Source organism: Ctenopharyngodon idella, chromosome 6, assembly GCF_019924925.1.
Source record: "Ctenopharyngodon idella isolate HZGC_01 chromosome 6, HZGC01, whole genome shotgun sequence".
Taxonomy (NCBI): Eukaryota; Metazoa; Chordata; class Actinopteri; order Cypriniformes; family Xenocyprididae; genus Ctenopharyngodon; species Ctenopharyngodon idella.
Window position 1 is genome coordinate 31,648,895 of NC_067225.1, and position 26,233 is coordinate 31,675,127.

Below are 26,233 nucleotides of genomic sequence, written 5' to 3' on the forward strand. Positions count from 1 at the left end.
CTAGATAACCATTTATGGACAGAAAGGTTACTGTCACCGCCAAAGGTGTCCGTTTACGATGAAGTTCAGTTGAGCCATTTGTCAGAACGTGCACACCTAGAACTCACTCGATGCTGTCAATGGTTCATTGTGAAAGAGACTGCGCACATGAAACCCTCCGAGTTTGAGTTGGGTTCAAACCATAATCCTTCAGACTTCTCCATGATGGATGTGGAAAGCATTAGGAGTAGTGCCTTTTGGGCATAAGTTTATGAGATGTACCCTCATAAAAAGCTGTCAATTAGAGATATATACAGTATATCATTTGAAACCTAAAATTAAGAAACTGATGAACATGTTATTAGAAGAACAAAATGCTTTAGTGACGTTGTGCAAGTTAGTAATGACAATAATGTAATCAAAAAAATAAGTAACACTTTATTTTAAGGTGACGTAGTTACACGTAACTCTAGTAAGTACATGTAGTTAATTAATATTAGTAAGTACTTATTTGAGTAAGTACAATGTAACTACGTCACCTTAAATTGAAGCGTAACCACAATATGATCAATAAGTCATCACAACATGTTTTTACTTTAACTCACTTCATTTCAACTTTTTTCAAAGTTATATAAGATTCAAGTCAGTTTAATATAGCATAATTGAAGTTGAAATGACTTGTACAGTTAATTTGATTATACTTAAAAATTTTTAACTTTTTTACAGCGAAGAGTTTCTTTTCTAGATCTCGTGGTCACTTTCAGTGAAGTAGCTAAAGAAAATTATGCTGCAAGTGCTGAAGAATATGTGTTAGAATATACTTTTCCCAGAAAAGCATTCCAGAATAAATTCTGTGAGACATTTTGTAATCACTAAAATTACAAAACACAGCAACGACTAAATGACTAAACTCTGAGGATGACAAATATCTTCAAGAATGTTGACAACGTTAGAAAACAGTTGCATACAATTATATTTTTCCCCATTTGAATTTAAACCTAAATATTTCATGAGAATTCACTTGATGGGCAGATTTCCAAAAACAAATTATACTGATAAACATCGAGGGAGGACTTGCATGTGAACTTAAACAAGTACCAGAGAGGTTTCCTCTATAGTTTCCTTACAAACACAAGCACATAGCTTAGCTGCACAATAACATTAGCCTGCTACATTTAGTCAATATACTCCTAAAGGGTTAAACGAAAATAAAAACTTGTTGCTACAGATACTATAAGTGAGTCATGCACAAAACTAAGAGCACGTAAGGTGAGGCGTCGCTATAGCAGTGTTGAAACTGCAATGTACAACACTTGAGATGCGCTGTTTTAGTGTGTCTGCTCACAGTATAACTAAAGAGTATAGATAATAGGTTGTAGTAGTCTAAAGATATGAATTGAAAAGTTAGATTACAAAACGCATATCATTTGGCGCCAAACCAAACATCTTACCAACAGAACTGGCGTTTGCCTGAGGTGGTATTTTGAGATATGAGCTTTATACAGCTTTTTACAGTGGATGGACTTGAAAACAGCAAGCAAGTCAATCCCTCACAGCCTCGCTTTCATACCCGTCATGCTCTGAAAAAGCCTGTATTTATATTAGGCTACCTATGTGTACTTTGTAAGCAGAGCTGGGTAGATTACTTATAAATTGTAATCAGTTACTGATTACAAATTACATGACAAAATTTGTAATCAGTAATACAATCTCTTAGATTACACAATTTTGCTAACGTAATCTGATTACTTTTGGATTACATTTAGATTACTTCTGTGCTAAAATTAAGTAAATTTCGAAAACAGCAACATTACAAAAACGAATATTGAAAAACATGAAATTCACAGCAATTTCACTGCTACATCAATATCTATATCTATATTTCATATATTATTATTATTATAATATTATTTCATATATATTTCATCTATATTTCCCCCTTACTGCTGGAAAAGCTAGAAGAATCACGAACGTATATAAGCGGCAGGTTTTTAATGAAAAAAATATAAATGTTAAAAAAATGAAAAATTAGGAGAATCAATGAATTGTGAACAACAATACTGCCATTGTGTAAGAAATATGTAATCATGTAATCCATAAAAAAAGTAACTGTAGTCTGATTATGAGTATTTTAAAAAGTAGTTTACTCTAATTACAAGTACTTGATTTTTGGAATCTGATTACGTAATCCAGATTACATGTAATCTGTTACTACCCAGCTCTGTTTATATGTATACTTATTTACATATTTGTATCTTACTCATGTAGCCCTTGTCAAATGTTCTGCAGTCAGTCACAGTCCAGTGCTGATATCAGTGTACCAAACCACAACAAAGCTGACCTGCTCTTTGAGCAGGTGTCACTGGCACAAGTTAAGGCCATCATTATGCGTTTGAAGCCTACATCTGGTGGTTGCGATGTGGTTCCTTTATGTCTTCTTAAGGAGATGGTTGATGTTGTTGTTGGGCAGAGTATTACTTCTGTTACTAACAGTAGTCTTCATAATGGGATTGTTCCAACAGGCCTTAAGCAAGTGGTTATTCAGTCACTTCTTAAAAAAGCCTAATTTAGACCCTCTAGAAATAAAGAGTTATCGGCCCATCTCAAAACTACCATGCTTATCAAAGATTTTAGAGAAGGTGGTTTATTCACAGCTAATGTCATTTTTAAGTATGAGATCTTTGACAAATTTCAGTCCGGTTTTAGGGCAGGTCACAGCACTGAGTCTGCACTCTTTAGAGTTGTTAATGACCTTTGTATAATCAGAGATGCAGGTAACGCTCTGATTTTATTGGACTTGAGCGCCGCTTTTGAAACAATAGACCATGTGATTCTTGCAACATGTTCTCCAACCAATACACCTATATAGGTCGTTTGTCACTTCCCTGAAATACGACCCATAGGAGCGTTTACTAAAGTTGCACCCCTATCAATAACAGGACACTTTCATTTTAATTAATGAAATACGACCCATAGGAGCGTTTGCTAAAAAAATATGGCATGTCTTACCATTTGTATGCTGATGATACACAGATTTATTTTCCTTTGAGAGTGGGAACAATGGCTCTAACTTACATTTTGCATGTCTAGAGGAGGTTAAGAGCTGGATGGCTCACAATTTGGTCCAGCTGAACCAAAGTAAAACTGAGATTATGCTTTTTGGCCCCGCCAGAGGATGCTTAGACATGTCCATGCATTTAGGTTGATGGTCAGACTATTGCCATGACCAAATAAGGAACTTAGGCATTGTGTTTGACCCAGAGCTGAAATTTGATAAGCAGATTAATGTCGTGGTTAAGAGTTGTTTCTTCCAGATTGCTCGATTAAAGCCTATTCTGTCTAGAAAAGATTTAGAGATGGTTATTAATGCCGTTGTTCTGTCTCGTCTGGACTATTGCAATGTGTTGTATGTGGGGTCCTGCCAGACCACTATTTCACTTTTGCAATTAGTTCAGAATTTAGTGGGTGCTAAGAAAAGTCATCATATCTCTCCTATTTTGGCTTCTCTCAAGTGGCTACCAGTGGACTACAGGGTAAAATATAAAATTCTGTTGTATGTTTTTAAAGCAGTGCATGGAATGGCTCCTGCTTATGTGTCTGAGCTCACTGCTCTTCGCCAAGCACCGAGGCCTTTAAGATCAACTAATAAGTTATTGCTTACTGTCCCTCGAACTCATTTAAAGTTAAAAGGGGATCAGGCCTTTGCTGTTGCTGGTCCGAGGCTCTGGAATAGCCTTCCTCAGGAACTTAAAAAGGTTACATCTTTAAATGCTTTTAAAGCTGATGTTAAAAACTACTTGTTTTTAGCCTTTGAGAGGGTGGGCTAGTATCTGTTTTAGTAGGATGTGTGTTGTTTTTTTTTTTAATTAAGTTTCTCTTGATTGTACAGCACTTTGGTCTGCAGGTGCAATTGTAAAGTGCTTTATAAATAAAGTGAATGAATGAATGATTTATCAGCATTTTCCATTCCATTGCATTAGCCTACTGTGAGATAAGTCTGGAAACACAGCAAAGAGTGGTGCATATCAACTCTTAGGAATAAGATATTTGCCCTTTGAGACTGCATGACAGGTTTACTTACCACACCAACAAACTATTACACCCAACTGTGTAAATACCGAGTCTAAATGTGTATGTTTACCCCCCACACTAGAAAATTATGAAAATGCACAGTCTTGGTTGATCTCTACAGCCTGCAGTAATAAAGGAAGCTGTTCTACTGAAATACATTAATGATAATGCCCTGCAGTCTGAAACTTCCTTGTTTGCAGTTGTCGTCTTGGTGAGGCTTTAGTGACATCAGGGGAAAAAAAATTACATTTAGGGAGCTAAATGGCAGAAAAATCCAGTCAAACTTTTCAAATGAATCAATATCCAACACCAGGAAACAATTGCTGATAGTTTAAACATAGAAACAAAAAATGCTCAAGGCACATTTCACTTAAATCAGTGTTTTTATACAAGACCCTATTACCATCCTCCAGATACCACAGAATTTGCCTGCCGCTTCAAACTCCCACAACCCACACAAGTGCAGCTGTCAAACCAAGAGGAAATACTTTGCATTTGTTTAAGGTCTTTCAATGATCTTACATGTTTGTCAGGTGGGTAATATTACGATAGCACTAAGGCAAGTTGCACAAGACCTGAGATGTGAGCAAATATTTGCCTAGATATGGTCTCCTCATCCCAGATCAACACATCCCAGCTATGGTAATTAGTGTAAACAAGATTATATTCTTCCTGAAGGGCCATAGAACATCAGGGTTGTACTGGAATTCAGTTTATGATTAGAAGTAGACATGGTTTTGGTCATAAAAGGCATAAACATATAATCTTCACAAGTGAAATTCTCATCTGGTATTACTGAGGATGGGGAAACTTTAAAGCCCCCTGTAGTCAATCATTTTATCCCTTAAAACTCATTTTTGATCACCAAAATGACATTTAATTGACATTGAATGTAACTCTACACCCTTGCCTCATTTAGTATACATGGTTCTATAAATATGCAAATTAGCCCCGTCTCCACCAGTTCAGAGATGATCACGCTTTTGACGCGATTGGTTACAAGGTAGTTTGTGACGTCAGAAACACCAACTATTTCAAACCGCGTTTTTGAGACGTGTCTTTTTTCACTGCAGTTTTAAGGAGAAAATACTCAGCAATGGTGTTGACTAATAAATTTGCACATGGTTTGTCTTAAAGCATATTAAAAACACCACATAAACATTAAAACATTAGACATAAACATTAAAAACTTGATTTTCACCACTTTAAATGAGTTAAATCAGTTAAAATGAGTGACTGTCAATGATTAGATATCAAAATATCACACCAAGTAGTTTTAAATTGCACACAAAGTTCATAGTTAATGTGAAGTTGAACAAATGATTCTGTGTGAACTTGAGAACAGACTTCATACATCCACTAAAATCACCAGAACTCAAGTTAAAAGTCATTGAGGCTTCAAAAATGAAGTGAAGCTAGTGAAACAATCCTTTTGGCTCAGGGACAGACATTTGCTTTGATATTTTATCTAATACAATGACATTCAGACATATTTAAGTGCAACTTAAGTGTGCAAATACATTTTGGCACCTGGACTTGTTAAATTGCCACAGTATATTAAATTTAAGGTGTATAACTCTTGAAAATAAAGGTTCCTAAAGAGGGTTTTTGCAGTGATACCATAGAACCATTTTGGTTCCCCAAATAAGCCTTCAGTGAACGGTTCTTAGTAGAACCAGATTCACTTAGTATGGAGAACATTTTAATAATTGTTTGTGCGAAAGAAAGATTCCATGAACGTTAAAGGTTCTTAATGGAACATTCATGCCCATAAAGAACTTTTATTTTTCAGAATGTAAAACAACTAAAAACACTAATATTCCTATAAGGCCAAATTTTGAATAGGCAATGCTGGCAAGGAATTGAATGCTTCAAGACAGTCTATTTACTGCCAAATCATTTTTGAAGGTAAAAAACAAGCAAGATGTAAAGGACAATGACTTCTTCTGGGAACTGCATTAACAAAAATCACACTGCTCACATATGCTGCATGCAAAACACATGACGACAGAATCATTTGTTTCAGTGTTAATTTAATCATACAAATGTTCAATTATACATACAGGAAAAGGCTTTTCATATTTTCTCTCTTTCACTGTGCTATCATAGGACTCTATGCAAACTCTCCGCTCAGTCATACACCATGCCACAGTGCAGAAAACCCAACAAATCTAACAGGAAAAAAAAGAAATCAGAAAAAAGACAATAAACGCAGCAATGAATCAATCACACTTCTCACATGCATAAGCAACACCCCCCTCCCCCCTCCCCAAAACAAAAAAGAGAAAGAGAAAAATCCAGAGTGTAATTATAAATCGGAAGGAGGCTGTGAAGTGTGCAGCGCTTGGGATGAGGACATTCACAAAGAACAGCTCAAAGGAAGACTTGACTGATGAAGCGGTGACATCAACCAATGAGCTGTTTATGGGCCGAGCACTAGGAGAAATGTCAGTGTTGTTCTGTCCTTACGGCAACATGAATGGCGACCAGTTTCAGAACATTAACTTCTTCTATGCTTCAACTGTGAGTGCAACTTTTGGAATACAGAAGGGACTGTCCCTTAAAACACTGCATAGATCATTTGCAATGTAAGAGTGAAGCCACGGTAATTCTAGAAATTTGGACGCAATGTCAGTATCCGTTAATGTCGAAATCTTCCAGGTGCATAGAATTAGGGTGAAACAGACAAGAATTGCCTGACGCATTAAATTTAACAGGACATGCTGACACCAATCTCTTTTTTTCCTTGACATAAAGGTCAATTTGGACTCATTGATTTGCATACTGCTTCAGGACACCGGGGAATTTGTTTAAACGCTTCCATCTTTTCTTCTTAGTAAACGGACAAAGAAAGAAAAACATTATAGGAGGCTGTTGTTAACGTTTTATGTTTTATAAATTGCCTAACCAATGCAGCAAAACAGAAAATGGTGAGTAAAACGGCCTTTCAGATATATTTAGCGAGATATAAACATCCAAGAAGCTTTCCATCATACCAAACACAGGCACGATTTAAACCAAATAAATTCCACAAAAATTCTTTATGCATTAAAATATTATTTGGAGCTTTCCAGCTCAAAATTTACCATTTCAACATTTAGCAACATCTCAAGAGAATACAATTTAAAAGAATATTTTTGATTAAATGCAGGCGCTACCACAGAAAATAATTGGTACCTTAGTAAAACAGAAAAAGAGAGGAGAAAAAAGCAAAAATGTGTATAGGGAAATGCCCTTACAACAGAAGCAGTGCACTTGCCACATAGACTTCAATTGTAGGCACATAAAATGTCAATGCATTTTCAATTCAGAAAGGTACAAATCGAAATTTCCTGTCAATGGAGCACAACTGGCATTTAACCCAGAATATTCCTTTAAAATGAACTCATTCTCACGCTTTCCCTCATTAAAACACCCTCAGCTCATTTAAAAAAGCTTAATACCATCGCAGGTCTAGGTGAACGGCAGAAATGTATGATTGGGAACATAAATCAATGATGTGCTTGTGAACTCTTAGGTCAGTAAACAAGGGAACCAAAGCCACATCTGCTTACTATCAATTCTGATGGATTGTGTCATCACGAGTGGAAACCAACATCAGCACTCAATAACTCCAGAAAAACATCAATGTAAACAAATATGACAACAGCAACAAGATAGTAAGGGCATCTCTGACAACAGCTATGACTTGACCTGTAGTGGCAGTACAGATGTATACTTCAATATGATGAGACATTATGTGCTCATGTACGCTGTACAGGTTGCTGGGTTTTTTAGTGAATCCAGAGCAGGTTTCAATAGCAATTACAAGTGGCTGGCAAAGGACCATATGAAATCTTTGTCGTTTCTACCAATTACATTTAACCTCCAAATAGGCACGTTGACCTTTCTTTTCTTTTTTTTTTTTTTTTTACTTGAAACGGTTCAGTTTGTGAAGTAAAAGTCAAAGAACATTGATGAAAAATTATAAAACTACTTGACAGGAATTAATTCTTCATTCATTTGTTGATGGCTTTTGTGCATGGCTGAAACACTCAGTCGCACACATATTCAGGTGACTCTCACAAACCTGTCAAGAACAAACCCCAGTCATATTTCACTGCAAAATCAAAAGAAATGAGAAATGATATTTTGCTTAAAGAAAACAAAGTCCTGTTTTTAGGACCATTAAATCTTCCTTCATTGTGACATTATTTTCATGGTATTTAATCATTTGTTATAATGCAAATTTTTTTATATTTAAATTGAAAGTATTTATACATTGTTGTACATTTTGGTTGTATTTCAGTTAGGCTAATTAAAAAGAAAACAGTGCAAGTACATTTAAAAGAAATGTAATACATTCATTTAAAGGTGAGAACAATGGGAATTACAGAAATATAATTGTCCGTATTTATTACAGTAATGAGAATTTGGTGGAAATGGTCATGAAAATAATGCCATGAAGCAAAATATCTTGTCCTAAAAGCAGGCTTTATTTTCTTTAAGCGAAATATGGTTTTCTATTGATTTTGGGGTGAAATGACTTGGATTAATTTGTTCATTCATTCATCCACCCGCCCTGCCTCTCTTTCTCTTACGCATTCAAGCACTCACACATCTGAATTTACTGCTGTAATGTGACAATACAGATCAGAAAAAACGGTGTATTTTTCATTATATCTCTTTAGAATTTCTAGCACTCGTCTAAATCTAGCATTCACACATGCGTAACACAGGTGTTGCTTCAATATTGATTTGGAGCCAAACAGATTTGTCCACACATTTATGTGATGTTGTGATGCATCGGGGGAGAGGGAGGGTCACCAAGTCTTTAGAGTAAATCTGTTCCTCCTCTCACTGAACCCCTGAAAAGGGCAAAAGCAGCAGCTCCGATGAGCTACCGGATGGTTTCTGTATCTTAAGACTGTCCAAACGGGAAGGGTCCATTAATGCCCTGGGAATAAACAGAAAGAGTGAGATAAAACTCTGTCAAAACAAGATCAATTGTCAATAGATTTTTTACATTTGCTGAAGAAAACGCAAATGGCACTTGACCGTGCCATGATACTAGGGCACTGCTATACGGTTGATTTGAGTGATACAGCACAAATAAAAAGAGCACCAAGTTTCTGGCTCAGGTCCCTCCTCCGATGTAAGTCTACTATGGGATTCATAATAATATTACCACATAGATTAATATTTAGGGTTAAGGGCATAGGCGCAGTCTAATCTAATGCCTAATCAATTGAGTTTCGGTTGGTGATTGGTGGACAACAACCTGACGCATAAGTTTGTGCTTTTTGTTTTTGCACGGTGATAAATTGCATTTTAAAGGGGTCATGATATGAGAAATCATATTTGCCTTGATCTTTTGACATATAAGAGGTATTTGTACCATTAATTATTGAGTAATGAGCATGGTAAAATGTTTTATGGGGAATTTGATGAGTATGTCTATGTGTCACCTTGCTTAGCCAAGTTATCATTTGCTCATGGAAAAAAAGGTGAATAAATGGTTTGTAATGTATTTGCACTTGCAAGTTTCCAAAAAAAAAAAAAAAAAACCTTGTTTCTTTTCACAGGGAAACATAAATCGGCGCCTATGGTTAAAGTTCCTGTGAACTGGAAGTTGCAACCGCCTTTACTTCAGTGTTGACACATTTTCAAGTGAAACGGAACATTGAATAGAGGACGGGGTTTTACTTTAGCGCGCCTCCTCTTCATCCCTCGCTCATAGCAGACTGATGGTTGGAGGGGAGTTATTAAGGATATTCAACCCAAGCCGTCAAACTGACGTCATCAGAAAGAATGCCATTCCAGAGCGGAAGCAAATTGAGATTTTGATTAAAGATTACCATGACAAATTTTTTTTTCTGTGTATTAACTTGCATGGATTAATTGTTCACTTCAAGACTAGTAATGTGTACTAACAAAGTAAATAGGGTCAATTTTGATTTCATGACGCCTTTAAGGGTTTGTTCAAATATGAGCAGTGTATGAGTTATGACAGTACAACACCATGTATTACATAAATATTTGACCCTCGGGTTGTTGTGAAAGGGATAGTTCATGAAAATTCTGTCATCATTTACTCACCTTCAAGTTGTTTCAAACCTGAATGAATTTATTTCTTCTGTAGAACACAAAAGAAGATATTTTGAAGAAAATGGGTAACCAAATATTTGATGGACCCCATTCACTTCCATAGTACGGGGGGGGGGGGGGGGGGGGGGGGGGGATACTATGGGGTCCATCAACTGTTTGGTTACTGACATTCTTCAAAATATCTTCTTTGTGTTCAGCAGAAGAAAGAAACTCATACAGGTTTGGAACAAGACGGCGAGTAAATGATGACAGAATTTTCATTTTTGGGTGAACTATCCCTTTAAGGCAAAATAGTCTAACTCAAAATCAATACTAGATTTTCAGCATTACACTGGGAATATATTTATGCTATGGGTTGGTTTGGTTGTTAGTAATTTGTGAGATTTCAACTATGACTTATTTCACTGGTTAATGACATTTCTGAATCAGCTCACATGTTTGCCTGGAACTCCATCTTGTGGCCGAGAGGCAAAGTTTAACCCCCTCAAGGGCCAATTAAACAGCCTCTCATTCATAGATGTCAACCCTGCAGTTAACAAATTAAGGCCAAATTCAGAACGAAAAACTTCTACATGGGGCTGGGAGATAAAGCATTCAATATTTTCAGCCTAATGGCATTTGAAATACATCTCAACACCAATTTATTAAATGGCTTAAAGGGTGTTTTTAAAAACTAGGGAACAAACCAAATAGCCATTGTTAGCAAGCAGATTCAATACACAAAAAGTAAATATTAAGTTAAAATAATGAGTGCATGTTTTCCAGTTTTCACTAAATGAACACTGGAATAATAATATTAATTCATTTTTTATTTATATGCACCAATTTAACAATACAAAAATCAAACAGCAATATTTACCTACATATATTTTTACATTTTATATTTTAAAAATGGAATGCGTAATGAACATTTTTGAGTGAGTTATAATATTCATTAAAATGAGCAGCTTAAATGGATTTACAGACATTAATCAAATTTATCAACTACGTTTTTAAAACTGAGACACTATTAAAACAGTCACAAGACATTCAAAATTAGTCTAATGACAGCCTTTATTTAATGGCCAATTAAAATGGCACTAAAACCACTGGTAGCAATAAGATCACAAATATATCATGAATATTTCCCAGTCCTACTTCTACATATGATTTTCTTTCACAAGGACAGCTGCATTTTGTTGTTTTAAATACCTTTAGGTGTGTCTGAAAACATTATCTTTGGTATGGTGCTAATCATCCACACAGGTCACAAGTCAGTAGTAATGTCAGCAGAGAGCCAATCAGTACTTTCTGGCTATCTGGATGGAAATTTAGTACAGGTTTTTCCAGTATTCCAAGGAAAACGTACTAGAATATGCTGTTGTCAGGTCAGGAACTTTTCAGTCTATTCCTACGTATCAATTCTTAATCAAAACTTGTTGCATTATCACTCAAAAATGTTCATGCTGTGGCATTATTCACTTAATCATATAATAAAATAAATATTGCTATTTATATTGGTGCATATAAAAGAAAACTAAAACAGTAAAATTAAGTTACTACATATGCTTGGCTACAATGAGTGTTTAGTCAAAATAATTGAAGAAAAAAAAAATTCAACCACAAAAATCACCCTTTCAAGACATTTTAAAGCAACTACATAATCAGAATAAAGATATGAATTAAATCGTCAAAAGGCTGAAACTGTTTTAGCTGTATTTCCCAGCTTCAGTATCACATGTGTGCAGAATGAGGAAAGGTGTAACCAAACACGGTGAATCATCACAATGTGCTTTTCTTTAGTTAGATGTCACAAAACAGGGCAGAGAACAGAAAGGTGACGCACTGTTGTTAAGTGACCTTCTGTGCCAATAGATCAGATGGCGGTCAGCACATTGAGAGCTCTCCAGTACAGACTTTTGGCATGAAAGGAAGATTTTGGGAGGGTGTTAAAACCTGCCGAGTGTTTCATCTTGGTTTTCGAACTGAATCTTGTGCTGTATGCATCTTGACCTATTAACTTACCTTTGGAAAAAGCTCCTCATTTCATGAACATTGATATCAGGTTCATAGAATTAGACTGTTGAGCTTGTACTCAGAGTTAGTGAACATTAGTTGTAATCACTCATTATTCTGACTGCTGGGTGATATATTGAACATTCATAATATATCTGCGATGATTTTGTTGCCATTATACTATGCTGTTTAAAAAGTTTGGGATCAGTGCGCTTTTTAAAATGCTTTTTTAACAAAAAGTTTCTCAAGTCTCACTAGGACTGCATTTATTTGATCAATAATACAGTAAAAACAGTAATATTGTGAAATATTACTACAACTGTTTTCTACTTCACTATATTTTAAAATGTAATTTATTCCTTTGATCAAAGCTGAATTTTCAGCATCATTACTTCAGTCTTCAGTGTCACATGATCCTTCAGAAATCATTCTAATATGATGATTTGCTGCTCAAGAAACATTTCTGACTATCATCAATGATGAAAACAGTTGAAAACAGCAGTGCTGCTTCATATTTTTGTGGAAACCGTGATACATTTATTTATTCATGATTCTTTGATGAATAGAAAGCTCAAAAGATCAGCATTAATTTGAAATATAAATATTTATATATTATACATGTCTTTACTGTCACTTTTGATTAATTAATTGGTCCTTGGTAAATAAATGCATCTCCAAATGTATTTCTTTCAAAAAGAAAAATCTTACTGACCCCAAACATATATTTTAATCATTTTAACTAGTGAATAACTAAAGATCGTACCATTAGTCTCTCCTTCTTGGAACTCACGAGTGCATTAAGAGGGATTTAATTTATTTTTATTGCCATTTCAGCAAAGATTAAATTCATGGCTAGAATAAAAAAAACTGAACTTGTTACCACATTGTAATAACGAAAGATTATTAATAGTACCCCTGTTAAATAATAGGAGTAAAAATGCCAGTAAAGTTCATAACAGTCTGTTTCAATGAATCGGTTCAAAAACAATTTGCTATATGGGCCCGTCCACACGGAGGCGCGTTTAGGTGTACATGCAAAAATGTTGTATCGTATAGGCATTTCGTCCAGACGGATCCGGCGTTTTTAGAACGTGAAACCGATTTTTTGAAACCGGGTCCCAGAGTGGATACATCTGAAAACGACACCGTTGCGTTTGTGTGTGTACAGCCAATCCGTATATATTTTGTGAAACGATGATGTCATCACCCCACGTGTCGACCCTAGTCAGACACGCTACGTCACATAACAGCAACAACAACAACAACAGCGGACTACATGCTTGTGTTCATGCTGCAGAAGCTACCGAGCCTATTAGCTTTACTAAAATAAAGCTTTATTTCTAAGCTTTACTAAAGTTTGTATACAGCGCGCACGGCTCCAAGTCTTATTCTCCATTTTTAGTGTATCTCTGTGGCAGAATTACAGCGTCACATACTGATCTGGCATATAAACTACATCGTTTTGAGTCGGTTTTAGTGTTTTGTGTGTACGCAGATATTTCTTAAGACGAGGAAAAAAAAAAAAAAAGATCACATAGGGAAAGCTCTGGCTTCGTGTGGATGTAGCCTATATCACCCAGCCGTATTCACACCCCATTATCATGCTAATCTTCATTCAACTCAATGAAACACTCCAAATGGCATACATACCTGGCTGTAAGTCACTACTGATAAGTTGTTTTGGAGACCATTTGGTGTAATATTTACAGAGCTGTGATTGAGTCCATTTTGATCTTGCTGAATGGAGTCCAGTGGGGCCTCCCAGGGGCCCCCGGGGTCTTTTAGATTATCCTCATTGGTGTCCTGCTTGTTCTTCTGTGGTGAGGCAAAAGGGTTGAAGCCTCCCTCCACACTGCGGTGTGGCTGCGTGTTGAACTCCGTCTCGAAGGAGGATAACTGCTGTGTGACGCCCAGCAGGCCTCCCTCTTCCACACTCAAGATCACCCAGATCACATCTGCAAAACAAGTGGAGTGAGGTGAGCCAGGCATCCTTCAGGTCACCAAAGTTGGTTGTAGAAACTCAGAACTTGCAGAACTAATGCTCTGAATGACATGATACGAGACATTTTATTTCATGACAACAATATACGTTGATATAAGGGATAATCGTCTGTTAGCTGTGCATTAAACGACATGGAGGCAAAGAACCACCTGACATGAAGCAGAGTGCATTCAAATCATTTAATGCACAGCTAGCCATGGATTATCCTGCTTATACCATGTTTGCAGCATGAAATTTGACTGGAAGGGTTATTTTCATCAGCTACGACTCGTTAGATCTAGCATTCTGTCCACTTTAAATCTGATACAGAGATAAAGTAGTGCGGTAAGGTTATACTTATTTGATTGAATTATAACATTGATTTGAATGAATTAGTCTATGGAGAGAGAAAGGGAGAGAGAGATGTGCATGTGAATTACCTGCATCTGTTCAGCGTCTCTCTAGAAATGAAGCTGTAAGTTGAATTACTTCAAAAACAGCGACGTTACCACCTTCTTGCTGAGTAGTATAATGTAGCGATTCAGTAGCGAAGTTAATTTATTAATTAAAGTCGTGGGGCACACCTTCCAGCCAATCAGATTTGAGTATTCAGACAGACCATGGTATAAATCACAATATACACAGAAATAAATTTGCTGTAGAAACAATTTTCACTCAGAAATTGCTAGAAAATTTCACAATTAATTACAAAGAAATGACGAGTAACATTGAATTAAATGTGAAATCAAGTAGAAAGACTGAAGCGGTATTTTCCTGTAAAACGTACTCCAATAATCTTTGAAAGATAATGTAGTAACAGTGAACTACTTTTATTTTTGTAATTAAAAATAAGAACAAAGAAGCAAATTACAAACAATAGGACAAATACAATAAAACAAAGATACAAATTAAAGTTCTTCATGTACAGTAGGTTTATTTAACAATTGAATGATTAAATGTAAAAATAAAAAACTGCATAGTCTTCACTGTATAAATTACATATAAATTAATCCTGGTTAAAGCTACAAAAGTTACACAGACAGCAGCAGGAATATTAGGCTGCTGTCACTTTAAGACGGAATGCACGGATCCAATATACTGATACACATGCGTTTCCTTGTTGTCAAATTCTTACATTCAATTAAGACAAAACTGACTGTGTTTACAATGATACTCGCCAAGATGGGTATTTTGGTATATTTTTGTGTGCATTTCACTGGTCAAGACACGAAAGAGAACTCAAATCGGTATTAGTGCAAACTGAGTTTTCTTTCGCATCTTCTTGCACTTGAATGGTTTAATTGGCAAGACATAAAAACACAGTATGCAGAAAGAAAATCATTTGAGGATGACTAAATGTCCACAGTGTTTTCATTTTTGGGTGAAATATCCCTTTAAAACAGTCATTGCATAACATTTCACATATTTTTTTTAAACAATAGTTGTTTCCTTAGCTCACTGTCGTGAAAACATTGACTGTTACTTTTATCGTTCGAGTCTCACCTCCGTAGAATAGTCCGGTGGCTGTGCACATTCTCCACTGGCCCTGATACATGCCAGGAACGGCTGGACTGCGCATCTGCACGCTCACGTCTGAGATCTCCTGCGGGTCCAGAGACCGCACCATCACCATGTTCACATGACCAAATTGATCCCCGCCAACATACTTCAGACACACACCCGGGGGCCACGACTCTGTACCTGCAATGCACAAAGACAGGAATGACATTAGGATTTAATTCGAGGTGGCTAGATCAGCAAAAATGAAAATTCTGTCATTAATTACTCCCCCCTTATATCATTCCAAACCTGTAAGACTTTCGTTCATCTTTAGAACACAAATTAAGATCTTTTTAAAGAAATCTGACAGCTTTCTGTCCCACCCATTGACAGACTTTCAAGCCCCAAAAAGTCAGTAAAGACATTATAAAATTAATCCATGTGACTCCAGTGGTTTAACCTCAATTTTATGAAGCGATGCAAGTGCTTTGTTTGTGCAAAAACACGATTTACCACTTAATTTACAAAATATTAATCTCTAACACACATTCATGAGAGCATCACGACGCATGCGTGTTGTGTTGACAGGAGAGCAGACGTTGTTGCGTGAATGTGTGTCAAAGATTAACATTTTGTAAATAAAGTGGTAAATTATGTTTTTTTGCACAAATGAACAAATGTCTTAAGGGTTTGGAACGACATGATAGCAAGTAATTAATGACAGAATTTTCATTTTTGGGTGAACTAACCCTTTAATTAAAAGGAAAAATAAAACTATCAAATTAACCAATATAAACATGAAACAAGTAAGACATAAAAGAAAATACCGACAATAAATATAACACAGTTAATCATGATTTATTGCAAAATGACCAGTAAACACATGGAAAAATACAAACATTTCTTTTGGACATTATATGTTACATTACGATTCCACTATGAAGGAATATTTAAAGGGTTCGTTCACCCAAAAACGAAAATTCTGTCAATAATTACTCACCCTCATGTCGTTCCAAACCTGTAAGACCTTTGTTCATCTTCGCAACACAAATTAAGATATTTTTGATGAAATCCGAGAGCTTTTTGACCTCCGAATCCGACACACTGTAACGTTATTACCACTTTCAAGGCCCAGAAAGGTAGTAAAGACATTGTTAAAATAGTCCATTGTGGTTCTACACTGTAGTGACTACAGTGGTTCAACCTTAAAGGATTAGTTCACTTTGAAATGAAAATTAGCCCAACCTTTACTCACCCTCAAGCCATCCTAGGTGTATATGATTTTCTTCTTTTTTGATGAACATAATCGCAGAAATATTACTAAATATCCTGACGCTTCCGAGCTTTATAATAGCAGTGATAGGGATCAATGAGTATGAGCTGAAGAAAGTGCTTCCATCCACATCCATCCATCATAAATATGTGCTCCACACAGCTCCAGGGGGTTAATAAAGACCTTCTGAAGTGAAGCGATGTGTTTGTGTAAAAAAAATTTAAAAAAAATCCATATTTAACAAGTTATGAAGTAAAATATGTAGCTACCGCCAGACCGCCTTCCGCATTGAAGTTACGAAGAAAGTGTAAACTGGTGTCACGTCAGTTACACTTTTTTCCGTAAGTTGAATAGGGAAGGAGTAGGACATAGCATAAGCTTTGTAAACTGCAAGAGTTTTACACTTTCTGTGTATGTTGATGGATGGATATTTTACTTCATAACTTGCTACATATGGATTTTTAATTCTTTTTTTTTTTTACACAAATGCATCGCTTCGCTTCAGAAGGCCTTTATTAACCCCCTGGAGCTGTGTGGAGTACGTTTATGATGGATGGATGTGGATGGAAGCACTTTCTTCAGCTCATACTCATTGATCCCTATCAATGCCATTATAAAGCTTGGATGCGTCAGGATATTTATTAATATTTCTGCGATTATGTTCATCAGAAAGAAGAAAGTCATACACCTAGGATGGCTTGAGGGTGAGTAAAGCTTGGGCTAATTTTCATTTCAAAGTGAACTAACCCTATAATGTTATAAAGCAACGAGAATACTTTTTGTGCGCAAAAACAAACAAAAATAATGACTTTATTCAACAATTTCCTCTCTTCCCTGTCATTCTCCTACGCTGTTTTATGTTGTATAGACAGTGCAGGCTTCTGTGTTCTACTTCAGAAGGCCGACTCATTATTGGCCAGCTCCTGCGTCAGCATCACATGCACACATCGTGCTGCTCACGTGAACAGTGCCGGCCAATACCGAGTCGGCGTCCTGACGTAGAACCTGGAAGTGCTGCACTGTGTTTACTACGTGAACAGCATAGGAGAATGACAGGGGAGAAGAAATTGTTGATTTTTTGGTTGATTGTTTTTTTGCGCTCAAAAAGTATTCTCGTCCCTTCATAATATTAAGGTTGAACCACTGTTGTCACATGGACTATTTTAGCGATGTCTTTACTACCTTTCTGGGCCTTGAAAGTGGTAATAACGTTACAGTCTATCGGAGGTCAGAAAGCTCACAGATTTCATCAAAAATATCTTAATTTGTGTTCCGAAGATGAACGAAGGTCTTACGGGTTTGGAACGACATGAGGGTGAGTAATTAATGACAGAATTTTCATTTTGGGGTGAACTAACCCTTTAAGGTAAATGTGTGATTTCTGTGCCTGCATGCGAATATAACAACACTGGTGTACGTTTGGGTCATTCAGCATCTTCATATCTACAACCAGAACAAAACTAAAAACCCTCTAACCTGTGTTCTGTATCCTCCATGTCTTTGTGAACTGTGTGTCAGGAGGAACGGATTCCCCCTCTCCAATCGTCACATCTTCCACAAAAGACATTGACGGCGTGTTGATATTTGGACTCTCAAAGTCATAATATGCACCAATAGCTGCTTGAAGGTTCCTGATCAGACACAAATACAGACAGATCAACATGGGAGATTTAACCACAATTTAATTACCAAGAGGAAAACGACATGCATATAGTTAAACATATGTAAAGTGGCCCGAATGTAAAGTCATGTTCAAAACAAAAGAACAAGGAGGGACAAACTTGTGTTGGCCTGTGTGTAAGACCTCTGATGAAAGTACACTCGTGCATTACGTAACTCTGAGGAAAACTTTACAATAGCCTATCCATGTCAACAAACAACAAGTTTACGCAAAAAAAAAGCAACATAGAAACACTCAGTGTGCCGTTTTTACAAATGAAATGTAAGATATCACTGTCGTTAAGCAAAACGGTATTTTTTAAGAGTCGTGACTGAGCAACATTAAACAATGTCTGTGGCTCAAAACATAGCGAGACCCCTACTACATAGACAGCATCTTGAATGCACTACCCTAGTCAGCAGCATTTCAGGTCAGAAAAAAAAAACCAAAGAATGCTGCTTAGATAGGGAACTCGCGAGGATTTGAAACACAACCACTATAGTAGCGAGCTACTAGCACATACAAGCTACATGTTTGACAACTGACATAAATGAAACAAAACACATTATTTAAGAACATGTTTGAGAAAATGCATTTTTAAGAAGCCAACTGTCTAAAATATTACTTCTATAGTTCATATGAGCCGAAATATTACATTTGTTGTCTTTGTAAACAGTCAATTAGCTATTAGCTTGTTGTCTTTTTCGCTTTAGCTTTATTTAAACTCCACTGGGCTCATGACAACTGTCCTCGCGAAGCTATTTTTGACATGTAAGGCATTTTAAAGCAAGAAACCGCAGTGGTAAACTCTTTATGTTCAGTTCAGCTGTAGGCCGCGGCCGAGTCCCCGGACTCACCAGTTGGTCATGTCCAGGAAGAAGGCGCAGCCTGCCGGGTTGAGCTGAAAACCCAGCAGCCTCTGAAACTCCGAGATGAGGACATCTTTATCCGTGGTGCCCATGCAGCTGAATTTTTGCATGAGCTCCGGATCCAGGTCTATGTCCATGCCCTCCATGAGCATGCGGCTGTCCCGGGGATAAGTTTTAATTGAGTCCGAGGCCTTCTCCAGTCATAACAAGCGACCCGATAACAAGCAGAGTACGCATGGCTGCGGGCGGGGCGTGACGTCACGCACAACGTAACTATGGTGCGGGGGAACGTCAGCTGTTGCTATTCGACTGCGGCGTGTCGTAAACCGGAGCTTTCATACAAACCAGTAGGCCTGTTGGTACTGTGGTACCGTGGTAGCATAAGGTAAAATATACAACGATATTAAATGATCACCAATTTAATTTACCATAGTATTCACATGGTGCGCAAAGGTAGGCTACTTCAGAAATATGTCCAACAAGTCATGATATTACCATGGCACACGCCCAATAAATATCAGACAACAAAAAAAGAACTATCGCCATGTTTTTGGACATGGTTTGATTTGTACACACTCTGTTCTGTGTAATGGCGTGCATATTTATTTTTAAACTGTGATCTAAAATAACTTTCCAATTATGCAGCTAAGAAATCCAATGCACGTTTTTATTTAAAAAGGACCTATCATGCCCCTTTTCACAAGTCTCTGGTGTCCTCAGAATGTGTCTGTAAAGTTTCAGCTCAAAATACCCCACAGATCATTTATTAGCTTGTCAAATTTGCCCATATTTGGGTGTGAGCAAAAACACGCCGTTTTTGTGTGTGTCCCTTTAAATGCAAATGAGCTGCTGCTCCTGGCCCCCTTCCCAAAAGAGGGCGGAGCTTTAACAGCTCGCGCTTCGGTTGCTCAACAACAACAAAGCTGGAGAATCTCACGCAGCCAAAATGAGGATTGTCAGTAACGGTGTTCAGCCTTACATTGTTCAAACCGGAGTCGGACACTGATGGAGAGACTCAGGAAGAAGTTAACATACAACTTTTAGAATGCAACTGGACGTTTCTGAATGGTTAGTGGATAAATTTATGTAGTTGCTGTGGAGTTGATTCAACTCATTGAGCATAGCACGTGCCATCATCAAAGTCCCTTTAAGTCTTTGCCATCATGTTTATCTTTTGTGGAAAACCCGTATGGACGCCCACTATACATAACATACCTGTTTGCTAAACAGAGCCATACACACCTGGCTAAAGTTTATGATTGCTATCAAATGCTGTGAATGGTCTAATATTTTTTCCAAAATATCGCTCGGACAGAAACACTACTTTTTTTTTAGCAGTCGAGCTTACCAGGGTAAACTTGCAGGCTATCCAAGCTAACGAGACATTAAATCGTGTTCTGTACTCATCTGTGCAGCCAACGACAGAACAGTTAGCATGCTTTGCTCGAACTTTTGCTATGGCGTTAGAACCGGTACAACGTTGTCGCTTGCGAAAACAAAATGGCGGCGCCGTGGGTGGAAACGTGCAGATTAAGGGGAGGTAATATTATAATAAGACCCCCTTCCTACGTCACTAGGGGAGCGAAATCTGAGCGGGTCGTTTTTTCACATGCTTGCAGAGAAAGGCTTACCAAAACAAAGTTACTGGGTGGTTCTTTTTCACATTTTCTGGGTTGGTAGATGCACTGGGGACACGATTATAACACTTAAACTTGGAAAAAGTCTGATTGTCATGATATGTCCCCTTTAATGGTTTTAAATTAAAGTTATTATTATTTAATTAAAATTATTTATTATTTTAATTGATTATTTAAATAAATTATTTAATTAATTCCTCCTCTAAGAGTCTAACCCTGTTGTTTACCAATGGCATTACATTACCATGGTAATAACTTGTGCCCACTCTATTCAGTATAATGCGCATTGGATTTTCTAGCGGCATAATTGGAACACAGTGCTGTTATTTTAGATCAAAGTTTCTCAGAGAATGACCCAACTACTTGCATCATGTAAAGAGAATAGCCAGGCCCACCAGCCTGTGTGAGAGTCTCAGTAACCTGATTAGCCAGCCTGTCACTTATAATAAGGCCAGTCCTTGGATCTAGTAGCCATCGCTGTGTCAGCTAGTGTGTGATGACAAGGAAGACTGGGAGAACCAACCACAACAGGAGACAAAGAAGTGAGTAACTTAAAATAAAGCAAAAGGTGTGTGTTTTAAAATATTGTGTGCTTGCATGCTCAATTTAACATTTAACAAGGTTTCGCTTTAGAGATGGTGATGTGGGCTGAACAGATATTGTTCTGGAACACTTGCGTCGCTGGGTTTGTAATAGACCCTAAGCCTAAAGAACCATTTCAACATATTGTTCTAAATTGAATTAATATAATAAAATGTAATAAAAGTTGATTTATTATATATTTCAATTGTTTATTTATTTTTAATTTAATTATTTTATTAATAAATTAACTTAATTGTTTTTAATTATTTAAACAACTCTTCCAACCTCATTGTTTCAAGCTGTTATTTCAAGCTCTATAATGCACCTTTTAATCTATGCTGTTGAGTGATTTGTGATCAATTGTTTTAGGGCTGTTTTAGGCTGCAAGCTTCTGCAGGGAAACGGGGCGTCTATAGTGACTGTGGTAGTGAGTAAAACAGACAGACAGGCAGGCAGGGAGGGAGGGGAAGGAAAGAGTCTTTCAAAAAACCCATGGAGTTTCTTGGCAAGGGGAGGGTGAAGGAACACAAACTGTGGGTGGAACCCTGTAACAATGTAGATCAGGCACCTACACCCTCCCTGGTTCAAAAACACTAGTACCACGAGTGCTTACAGTGGTTAGTACTGCTTTAGATCAGGGAGGCTATTAAGTTTAAGTTTAATTTGATGGATAATACAGGCTTACGCTGAGTAATACCAGGTGGACAAGGACTAATAGTCTGCTTATTGTAGGTAAAGAGGATTTGTGTCCAGATCCCCAGACAGACCCCTGCTTTGCTGTTAAAGACAGGAAAATCCGGAATGTCCAATCCCGCACTGGACGCTCATCAAACCAATGCCCAAGCGGCCCGTCCGGACCAGACCGAGAGCAATGGGTCATCCGCGCCATCACCCCAAGCTTTGAGGAAACCACCTGGGCATCTGAAGTTGGCATGCAGCCTTTCTAAATCAGACTCCGACCTGCTGGCTTCCCCTCATTGTGAGGACGACGGGCCTCTAGGTGGCCGGAGCGAATCCCTGTCCAACTGTGCCGATGAGAGGAAGGAAATGGAGCAGATGCCTTCGTTTGCCTCTGAATGGGACGAGGTAAGAACTGATGAACTACAGATTAAAGAGCAGAGGAGGGAGAACATGAGACTTCCTCTCATGAGGGACAAATGAGAGAGAATGTAAGACGTGAGCAGTGTTGTGTGTGACGTTTGACAAGTAATGCACAGTTATGTTTTGAATTTACACTATAGTACCCAAGTTACTTTTTAAAACACACAACTGTTCAAAAGTTTGGGGTCAGTATGTTTTTTCTTTTCTTTTTGCAATGATGCATTAAATTGATCAAAGTGACAGTAAGACATTTGTGATGTTACAAAACATTTCTGTTTCAACCTTTTATTCATTCAAAGAATCATGCATCACATGTTTCCACAAAGTTATGAAGCAGCACAACTGTTTTCAACATTGATAATAATCAGAAATGTTTCTTGAGCAGCAAATCATCATATTAGAATGATTTCTGAAGGATCATGTGACACTGAAGTAATGATGCTGAAAATTCAGCTCTGATCACAGGAATAAATTACATTTTACAATATATTACAAAAGAAAGCAGTTGTGTTAAATATTTCACAATATTTACTGTGTTTTGATCAAATAAAAATAGCCTTAATGAGCAGAAGAGACTTCTTTCAAAAACACATTAGAATATTTTACTGACCCCAAACTTTTTAATGGTAGTGTATGTATGTTTGTAAGTTTTCTATTTAGTCTTATTTACTGGCAAATGCAATATATAATATCTCTCTTCCCCATAATGTAGTGCCTTAGGCCTATGTAGTGTATGTGACACAGTGTCTATACAGAAGCAAGCAGCGTGGTGCAATAAAACTTTATCTCTGCTATTATAATTGACAAAAACGCTGATACAGTATGGGGTGTAGGTGTTGCATGCAAAGTACAGTATGTCAGCCTTGTCCAAAAAAAAAAAAAATACAACTAGCCAAGAATAGTGGTAGCATTCTGGAAAAGACACTACTTTTTATTTACTGAAAATTACCATTTCAAATGTCTCCCTTTACCATAGCATAGTCATGTAATAATTTAAGAAATGTTTCCTTGGCAACCAACTGAAATAAAATAAATTAAATTTGAAGTTGTATAAATGAAAATAAATTAAACTTAAATATTACTATTTAAAGAGGACCTATAATGCCCCTTTTACAAGATGTATTATAAGTCTCTGGTGTCCCCAGAATGTGTCTGTGAAGTTTCAGCTCAAAATACCCCACAGATCATTTATTATAGCTTGTCAAATTTGGTTGTTTGGGTCTGAGCAAAAACACACCGTTTTTTAAATGCAAATGAGCTGCTGCTCCCGGCCCCCTTTCCAGAAGAGGGCGGAGCTTTAACAGCTCGCGCTTTGGTTGTTCAACAACAACAAAGCTGGAGAATCTCACGCAGCCAAAATGAGGATTGTCAGTAACGGTGTTCAGCCTTACATTGTTCAAACCGGAGTCGACACTGATGGAGAGACTCAGGAAGAAGTTACAACTTTTAGAATGAAACTGGATGTTTTTGAATGGTTAGTGGATAAATTTATGTAGTTGCTGTGGAGTTGATTCAACTCATCGACTAGCTTGTGCCGTCATGTTAATCTTTTGTGCAAATCCAGCGTTGAATTTATCCTCGTTTGTGAAGCAGTCCGCGGTAAAATGACGGCATGACAACAACACTCTACTACAACAACTCGTCTTCTTCTCTAAAGCAGCCAAACATGGCGTTGCCCACTTTGTTACGTGTTCTCGGGGGCGGGGTTTATGTAAATTTTGGGGTTTGTGATGTTACTAACCCGGGAAGAAGCTCGTTGTAGACCGTTCCGTCCCTTTGTTGTAGTACTTAAAAAGTGATTTCTGTAAAAGAAAATATTTCCCTTTGCATTGAACTTTGCAGATGTTGTTTATGCTCAAACAGCAACATTACACACTAACTGATGTTAAAAAAAGTGAAATCATAATCAACCACCCCTTTAAAAAAAAAGACTAATAAAAATGACAAAAGCATATACTAAAAAATTGTAACTAAAATTAAAATATAAAAATAAAAGCTAGTTAAAAAAAATATTAAAAGCTATAGTAGTATCAAAATAACACTGGTTCAGAACAAAATGTGAGTAAACGATGACAGAATTTTTTAAGAGAGAGACAAATAACAGTAACTGTCATGTTACTTTGCATAAAAGCAACAATGTAAAAAAAATTTCATTTTTAGAACTTTTATTATGGGTAGTGCAGCAATGTAATGTGTTACTTTTAAAAGTAACATTCTCCACCTCTAGTTGTGGGTGGGAAAGAAAATCTAGCAGTGCGTAAGGTTGAGGAGGAAGGGCGGAAGACGAGGCAGCGAGTCTTGACAGTATCAGCGCCAGTGGCTGAATGCTGAACGCTTGGCTGGGCCCATCAGTCCTTCTGCTGCTCTATGCTGGCCACAGCACACGGGGCTAATTGGGCCTTAACTGTCACTCCGCATCTTCTCAGGAAGCTTCCCAGGGGTCGGCCCACGCTGCACACACAACAGCTCCCCTCCCCTCGCGCCAGAGCTTTAGTCAGAGCCCGAATGAGTGCAGCCGCTGCATTCACACCTTGTGCTGATCAGCGGTTCACATCAGGGACAATGACAAACATGCATGTTGATTAAATCACTGATTGTGATTATTGACGCTGTCAGCTGTTGTAATGGTATCTGACTAGGCAAATGTATGAGTGTTTTCAGTAAATAAAATAAAGCAATAACCCACTCAGTCCTGGATGTTACAGGGATTTTCCCACAGTTAAAATCAGCATGAAACAGAAGTTGCGATTGTCTTTTCTTACCAACTGTGATGTATATCTGTGTGACAAGGCTTCTCGAACAAGAAAAATATAGGGCGGGGCTTGATTTTGTTCGTGGGGAATTGATTAGATGGTTGTGAGAAGAGATGTATGGAAGCTTGTTTTCACCACTAAATAAAAAAGGTAATTGCAACTTTTTATCTCACAATTCTGACTTTTTTCTCAGAAGTGCGAGATTTAAACTTAAATTACGTGATATAAATTCAGAATTGCGTGATATAAATTCAGAATTGCGAGTTATAAAGTCAGAATTGTGAGATATAAAGTCGGAATTGTGAGATATAAAGTCAGAATTGCGTGAAATAAAGTCAGAACTGTATGATATAAAGTCAAAATTGCGAGATATAAACTTTTTCTCAGAATTGTGAGTTTGTATCACGCAATTCTGACTTCATAACTCGCAATTCTCACTTTATATCTTGCAATTCCTATTTTATATCTCACAATTCTGACCTTATATCACGCAATTCTGACTTCATAACTCGCAGTTCTCACTTTATATCATACAATTCTGACTTTATAATTTGCAACTCTAACTTTAAAACTCACAATCGTGAGTTTATATCTCGCAATTCTGAGGGAAAAAAAAACAGAATTGTGAGATTAAAAGTCGCAATTAGCTTTCTTATTTTTTTATTTCATGGCGGAAACAAGCTTCCATAGAGATGTCACTGCAAGAGGGAGGGGAAGTTATTCTGATTAAAGATCACGAGGCACA

General features: G+C 37.1%; 2 protein-coding genes across 7 annotated transcripts in view; one reads left to right on the top strand and one right to left on the bottom strand.

Annotated features, from left to right (window-relative positions):
* Positions 1-6,066: 6,066 nt before the first annotated feature.
* Positions 6,067-19,688, bottom strand: ilrun (inflammation and lipid regulator with UBA-like and NBR1-like domains). The gene is made up of 5 exons (XM_051896715.1): positions 19,404-19,688; positions 18,363-18,517; positions 15,617-15,814; positions 13,783-14,087; positions 6,067-8,986 (listed from the first exon to the last, which is right to left on the bottom strand). The coding sequence occupies exons 1-5, from the start codon at positions 19,565-19,567 to the stop codon at positions 8,951-8,953; spliced, it is 858 nt and encodes a 285-aa protein (XP_051752675.1). The 5' UTR covers positions 19,568-19,688; the 3' UTR covers positions 6,067-8,950.
* Positions 19,689-22,216: 2,528 nt separating this feature from the next.
* The window catches only part of anks1ab (ankyrin repeat and sterile alpha motif domain containing 1Ab), a 31,624-nt gene continuing 27,607 nt past the window's right edge, over positions 22,217-26,233 (top strand). For all 6 annotated transcript variants that reach the window (XM_051896850.1, XM_051896853.1, XM_051896847.1 and 3 more), the window contains exon 1: positions 22,217-22,720. In XM_051896850.1, the coding sequence (XP_051752810.1) occupies positions 22,436-22,720 (285 nt within the window). In that variant the 5' untranslated portion in view covers positions 22,217-22,435. The remainder of the gene's footprint in view (positions 22,721-26,233) is intronic.